This window comes from Chanodichthys erythropterus, chromosome 15 (assembly GCF_024489055.1).
Source record: "Chanodichthys erythropterus isolate Z2021 chromosome 15, ASM2448905v1, whole genome shotgun sequence".
Lineage (NCBI taxonomy): Eukaryota > Metazoa > Chordata > Actinopteri > Cypriniformes > Xenocyprididae > Chanodichthys > Chanodichthys erythropterus.
In genome coordinates, this window is record NC_090235.1 from 8,288,072 (window position 1) to 8,295,510 (window position 7,439).

At 38.7% G+C, this 7,439-nt stretch overlaps 1 protein-coding gene across 3 annotated transcripts in view; it reads right to left on the reverse strand.

Moving 5' to 3' along the window:
- cdk12 (cyclin dependent kinase 12) overlaps positions 1-5,669 on the reverse strand; it is a 38,315-nt gene extending 32,646 nt beyond the window's left edge. For 2 of the 3 annotated variants that reach the window (XR_010897284.1, XM_067411508.1), the window contains exon 1: positions 3,813-5,668. Coding sequence is in view for 2 of the 3 variants with exons in the window: in XM_067411508.1 (XP_067267609.1) it covers positions 3,813-4,858 (1,046 nt within the window). In the remaining variant the exon portion in view is untranslated. Of the gene's footprint in view, positions 1-3,812 lie in introns of all 3 variants that reach the window. The other variant, XM_067411509.1, reaches the window with a different exon arrangement.
- Between the last annotated feature and the right edge of the window lie 1,770 nt (positions 5,670-7,439).

Consider the following 7,439-nt stretch of genomic DNA (forward strand, 5'->3'; position numbering starts at 1 on the left):
AGCCAAATGCATCCTGAGTTTTCAGTATCAACCCAGAATTTTAATTTCGTGCATCCCTAGTAATGGATTATCGAGAGAGAACTTGGGGGACTTGGTTCTATGCATGGGTTTGATGATTGGATTTTTTTAATGGAACATGCACAGATGAATTGTTCAAAATATAATCTATAACACACATTTAGAAAATAAACAGGGTAAATTTTCATTTCATGCTGACTTTTATATTGATTGACTAGCCATTCAGACAAAGGCGTTTTGCACATCCCCAGTAAACAGCACCCTTTTTGAACAAAGAAACAGTCCACACATAATAACAGCTTTTAGTTAATGAAATATGCTGTCACTTTTGGTGTTTCTTGTGATGCTATTGATGTGGTGCTACAAATGTTGCCCTTTTGAAAAATATGCTTTTTAAGCTCACCACTTTAACTGCTGGCAATAAGTTGCCATAATAAAACCTTCATAATTACAGTAACTTAACCCTAACTCATAAGACGAGCTGTGAACATTTTAATTCTGTAACAGAAAAACCAATAAGAACCAAGCAATGTTTGAGTATCTACACAAGCTTTAGCTGTTCATATGTGGGCAATCAAATGTACATCAAAAACCCCTTTTCTCTTATTTACACTTTAAATTGAAAACCCCATATTTTCCACAATACACAGAACCTGACCTGACAAACAGTAGGTGCAGTTCTGTGCTTCACAGATAGTGGTAATCAGTAAATTAAAGCCTGCAAGGGGAAGCTAAATATAGACCTGTAATACAGGAATTATGGCATGTAGACAGAGCGAGATCTCAATGGTGGGCTACAGCATTTTTCATACTCCACTATGCAACTTTAAACACTGTTAAGTTGACTGTACGATGCACTGGAGTTTTCATGTGAAGACATGTTTTTAAATAAAAACCATTAGGGCTGAATTTCATACTATAAATTAAAAAAAAAAAAAAACTCTACTTACAACTGATATCAAAGTAATAACATGACCTGCTGCTATAAATTCACAATTATTATGTGAAATGTGCTGATAACAAAGGGTTAGTTCACCCAAAAATGAAATTTCTGTCAATTACTCATGTCATTCCACACCCACATCTTCGGAACACAAATTAAGATATTTTTGATGAAATCTGAGTTTTTTTTTTTTTATCCCCCATAGAAAGCAACATAAGTAGTACCATATTCAAGGTCCAGAAAAGTAGTAAAGACATTGTTTAAATAGTCAATGTGACTACAGTGGTTCAACCTTAATGTTACGAAGCGACGAGAAAACTTTTTGAGCGCAAAAACAAAACAAAAATAACGACTTTATTCAACACTTTCCTCTCTACCCTGTCACTCTCCTACACCGTTTATGTTGAAGACACATTGTGGAGCTTCCGTGAACTACGTCAGAACGCCGGCTCAGTATTGGCCGGCTCGTGTCAGAATTACACGTGTGCGTCATGCTGCACGGCCAATACTGAGCCGGTGTTTAGAACACGGAAGCACTGCACTGCGTTCACTACGTCAACTGCGTAGGAGACCAACAGGGTGCAGAAGAAATTGTTGAATAAAGTCGTCGTTTTTGTTTTAACACACAAAAAGTATTCTCGTCACTTCATAACATTAAGGCTGAACCACTGCAGTCACATGGACTATTTTAACAATGTCTTTACTACTTCTCTGGACCTTGAAAGTGGTAATTTCGTTGGTTTCTATGAGTGATTAAAAACCCATTCAGATTTCATCAAAAATATCTTAATTTATGTTCTGAAGATAAACAAAGCTCTTATGGGTTTGGAATAAAATGAGGCTGAGTAATTAATGACAAATTTCATTTTTGGGTGAACTACAGTCAAACCAAAATGTATTCAGACACCTTGTACATTTCATTCATTAATACAGATTATTCACTATTATTTAAAAAAAATGGTAGTAAAATATGACAAGAACTCAAGAGTTAAACGGTGTCAGAAAAAAATTTATCTTAGATAACGCTTAAGCAAAACATGGTCAGGTCAAAGTGTCTGAATAATTACTGGTTCCAAATTTATCATCAATTTTACTGGTAGTCCACTGTATGAAGAATTTTTGGGTATAATATGTCACCATTTATTTTGCTTTATTCTGCTCCCACTAGTAAAAATACATAAAATCTGAATATTTTTTGGTTTGACTGAAACCCTTTATTACTGCAGTTTAAAGGGTTAGTTCACCCATGAAAATTCTGTCATTTATTACTTACCCTCATGCCGTTCCACGCCCGTAAGACCTTAGTTCATCTTCAGAACACAAATTAAGATATTTTAGTTGAAATCCAATGGCTCTGTGAGGCCTTCATAGGGAGATATGACACTTTCTCTCTCAAGATCCATAAAGGTACTTACTAAAAACATATTTAAATCGGTTCATGTGAGTACAGTGGTTCAATATTAATATTATAAAACGACGAGAATATTTTTGGTGCACCAAAAAACAAAATAACGACTAATTTAGTGATGCCGATTTCAAAACACTGCTTCAGGAAGCTTCGGACCACAAATGAATCAGTGTATCGAATCTGCTGTTCGGAGCGCCAAAGTCACGTGATTTCAGCCGTTGGTGGTTTGACACGCGATCTGAATCATGATTCGATACACTGATTCATTTGTGGTCCGAAGCTTCCTGAAGCAGTGTTTTGAAATCGGCCATCACTAAATAAGTCGTTATTTAGTTTTTTTTGGCGCTCCAAAAATATTCTCGTCGCTTTATAATATTAATATTGAACCACTGAACTCACATGAACCGATTTAAATATGTTTTTAGTACGTTTATGGATCTTGAGAGAGGAAATGTCATTGCTTCCTATGGAAGCCTCACGGAGCCATCGGATTTCAACTAAAATATCTTAATTTGTGTTCTGAAGATTAACGAAGGTCTAACGGGTGTGAAACGACATGAGGATGAGTAATAAATGACATTATTTTCATTTTTGGATGAACTAACCCTTTAAGATATAATCTATGAATGATTAGTATTCTGATAATCAGGTGCAGACATTTTTACATAAGTAAAATACATTTATCTTTAAATATTTAAATGTTAAATTATGACAAAAACAAGTCATTTAAATAAAGCATATAAATTTGTAGGGTGCTTATAAAGAGAATTTGTATAATAAACCCTGATCAAGAGTACTAACCATGACTTCCCTCGAACACAGATAATCATACCTCAATAAGCTTTAAAGGGCTAGTTGACCCAAAAATACAAATTCTGTCCTCATTTACTCACCCTAAATCTGTACGAGTTTCTTTCTTCAGTTAAACACAAAAAGACGACATTTTGAAGAATGTCTGCAACCAAACATTTTCTAGTCCTATTTAACATTTTTTTTATACTATGGAAGTCAAAGGGGATCAGCAATTGTTTGGTTTACACACATTCTTCAAAATAACTTCTTTTGTGTCCAACAGAAGAAACTCATAAGGTTTAGAACTTTACTTGAGGGTGATTAAATCAGGGCAGAATTTGTATTTTTTGGATGAACTATCCCTTTAAGTAAAATGTGAATATTTCAACACAAAGTAACAGACTAATGAATTTCAAGTAACTTACCTGTCAACCTTAAATAGTATGGTGTGAATAATTTTCTTTCTTGGACACTGAGGTTACATTTGCTAGACCTTCTCTCAAGTCATTTTAGCACATGCATCAAATCTAGTCAGGTGCATCCTTTCTTTAAAATAAACCTCAGTTTGACATTTCCAATGCACTAACAAACGTCTGGAGTCACTGTGTACATGGTGCACATCATGTCAGATCTGTGTGTGTGGTCACTCACCTGGACACTGGACTGGTGCTGGATGAGCGTCGGTTGCCGTAGGGACTTCCAGGTGAGTGTTTTCTGCTTACATACGGACTTCCATCCTTCTCAGCGCTTGAAGACCTCCTTCTTCCATAGGGGCTCTCAGACCTCTGTCTACTCCGCCTGGGCGGCTCCCTGTACGGACTCGGGCTTGCGGCCCTGCGCCTGGAGGAATAGCTGTTGTCGTGTTCCGCAGTGGAAGGACTGTCCGCTCCACTCCTCCTGGACTGGCCCTTTCCTTTAGGGCTCGACTTGTGGCTCTTGGCGGCTTTCCGATGGCTGCGGTCCTCCTCATACTCCTCGCTCCTCCGCTTGTCTTTGCGAGACTTTGATGAACGGCCACTTTCCTTGCTGACGGAGGAGGATGCGGAGGAGGCGCTGCTCCCTAGGCTGACCGTGGACTGCACCGCGGTGGATGAGAGAGAGTCGCCGGACTTTTTACTGCTGGACTCACCTGAGCGTCTGGATGTAGAAGCAAGGCACGCGGCTGAGCTGGACTTCTCCTTGGCCTTCTTTCGGCTGTCTTTGCTCGTTCTCTCCCGGTCCTTACTGCTTTTCTTTCCGCTCTCTGCCCTCTCCGAAGACTCCCTGGCCCGATTCGGGTCTTTGGACTTCTTCCGGGAGCGCTTGTGTTTATGAGCCCTGTTCTCTTTCGCAACCCCCGCCTCACCGTAGTCCGACAGCTCTAGGCGGTCGGCGTCTCCGCTCTCCGCCGGTTTCCCGGTGGCGGGGGAGTCCAGGAACGTGTCCGAGTCGGAGCTGATGTCGTCGTACTCCACCAGAGGCTTGATGGCGCCCACTGCTGGAGGCGCGGCGGCAGCGCGCACGGAGCCGGTTTCGGCCTCGTGTTTGGACTTGTTTCGCTTGTGCTTGGAAGAAGTGGACGAGCTCGTCGTCTTGGTGGGAAGTCGACCGGAGCCTGCGTGCAAAGGCTGACCGTCCCCGGTGGCCGCCTGCAACTGATTATGATACAGCGATTCAGCCTTCCTCTTGGTCCCATGCAGGCGGTCTGATCCAGGCATACCTCTGTCCTCCGGAGACGCGGACCTATGTGGTCAAGACAGCACATGAACAGCAGAAATTGCTCAGTATTGGGTAAAAGTGTGAAATCTTGCCAGAGGAAAGAGTCGGAGCAAAACAAAGATGCGCACGCGATTTAATGCGCATATGTTATCCACAACTCATCCCCGGTCCCGTGGCGTCTTTGAATCGCGTCGAAATATATCCAATCCAAGAGTATAAATCCAACAAGAACAACAAAAAAGATTTTTTTTAAACGATATGTCTTTCACGATGGCATCACTGGTCGCCTCAAGCAGCGCATTGCGCTCGCGCCTCTCGGCTAGCTTTAGCTAAGCTAGCGTCCCTCGAAAAGACAAAAAGAAAGAAGAAAAATACAGGATGTCCTTGTTTTAGATTGTTTATCCTTGTTCGATATCAAAGCCTAAACAGATGTTTAGCTCTCCTTGCACACGTTTTCTGAGCTTTGAAGCAGTAAAGCTCGCTGTGAAGGGATATTGTCCCACATAACTGAAAATAAAACTTGACCCGCTTGCTTCTTGTTCACATATTCGCTTTAATGTTCAGTGTAAACTCTCTGTAGTTTCATATTCATCGCAAATGATCACATATTTATGTGTTAAAATTGATTCCAGTTCACTTAAGCGGTTCTGGAAAGTAACCAGACCTAGAAATTGGGCGATGTTCGTGGATATAAAACCCTCCACGGCCCTGAATTCAGAGAGAATTCACTTCATCCATTACAGCCAAAATTATGCTCAGCATCTTCTGCGCATGCGCGGGTTAAGCCCATCCCACGGAAAAGGAAATACCATTGACCGCTTCATAATTTGGAATAAAATGTATTTTGTAAAGTCGTCCTTGACGCACATTCACATAAATGGTTTATTTCGTTAGTAAAAAGTAAAAATGAAGAAGAAACTTATAAAATTGTCAGTTTAACCTGTTTATGTAGAACGAGACCGTTGTCAATCTTCTTGGTAACTAGGCGACAGCCAATGAAAAGAGACAACTGAATCCCGCCTTCAATCGCGCTTGTTTGAGCGGATTTTCCTCACCTTTTGATTTAAATGTATATTATATATACTTGTTTTCAGTTTATTGTGTAATAATAATTGTATTTAATAATATTTAAGACAAAAATAACAAAACATTAATTACCGACGCTATTATTTTATTGTAGTGCGTGGTGTAAAGTTACAGACTCTCCCTTCGTAAACAAGCATGTTAAGCATAATTTACAAACAAACCTGTTAAATAATTTCCGAACCAACCATAGGCTATAAGCAGGAAGCCTTTTAATGTTTATGCCAATATTCGCCACGTATACAGATTTTATTTTGTCATTTAAATGATAACAACAGTATATTACATTTTCATAATACCACAACAATATAAATAACTACATTATTTACATAATCTGTTGTTTAATAAATGTAATTTTGCAACGACTATGGTTATATTAGCCTTGTGTAACAAATAAATTAAGTGCAGTATAATTTCACCTTCGTAAGCATTCGTCAACGGCGAATGTGTGCCGAGTTTGCAGTTGCGGTTTTGTAGTTGAATTAATTTTCTGCAGATATCCGTATATTTTCCAAAAAGCTCTGTATTTTTAAAATGTTGATGTCGCGCGTAGATGACGTCAGAGTTCGCGTCCACGTCTCCAACCTGGGTTGAGAAATGTATTTATTGATTACAAGTTATAAAGGCTGTAACATTTATAAAGCAGAATCTGATTTGACACAGATCATACATATTTCATATACATTGCCTATTATGCATGTGTGTGTTCAAACATGGCAGGAAAATCGTTGACCTTGTGGTCTCCATGAGAAAAAAACAGCTTATCATAATTATGTTTTGTTTTTTTGTGAAAAAGTAAGAATGCAGAAAGCTTTCTGTGATGGGTGAATTTAGGTTTAGAGGTGGGGGAAAGAAAATACTTGTAGGCCTACAACATAAAAAATCATTATGTCTATGGAAAGTCCCCATAAAACAACATAAAACCCAAAGTGTGTGTGTGTGTTTCTCTTTCAGTGTAAGCTGCTTGGACTTACTGTGTTTAACAATAATGCTTGTTTGTTACTTGAAGAGGTTTAAATCTTAAACTGTGAACATCTAATAGTCAAAGAATTTTGATATTTATTCTATATTAATAATGTTGTATATTGATAATTTTGTAAATTATGGTATGAAAGCACTTTATGATTGTTTATTCCTAGAACAGAAGTGCAGTAACTGTTCATTTTACAATTTAGTTGTTTTCAGTTCTGCAAAATAACTAACCTTTTAAGAGTAGGGAAAGATAATTATGAATATAAATACATATATATATATTATATATGTATCTATTTACCTTAAGCTGATATGTGCTGTTTCAATGTTTGGGAAAACGCTGCCTCGTGTTACCACCACGATTACGTCAAATGACGAAGACCATCTTTGAGTTTCTATTGGCTAAGACCGCTGAAAGAAGAGCTGACGCACCAAACCCGGAAACGAGCATAACAATACATGAAAACAAATGATTTACAGTCTGTACACTTTCCATACTACATTACAACAAACTATTGCACTTTT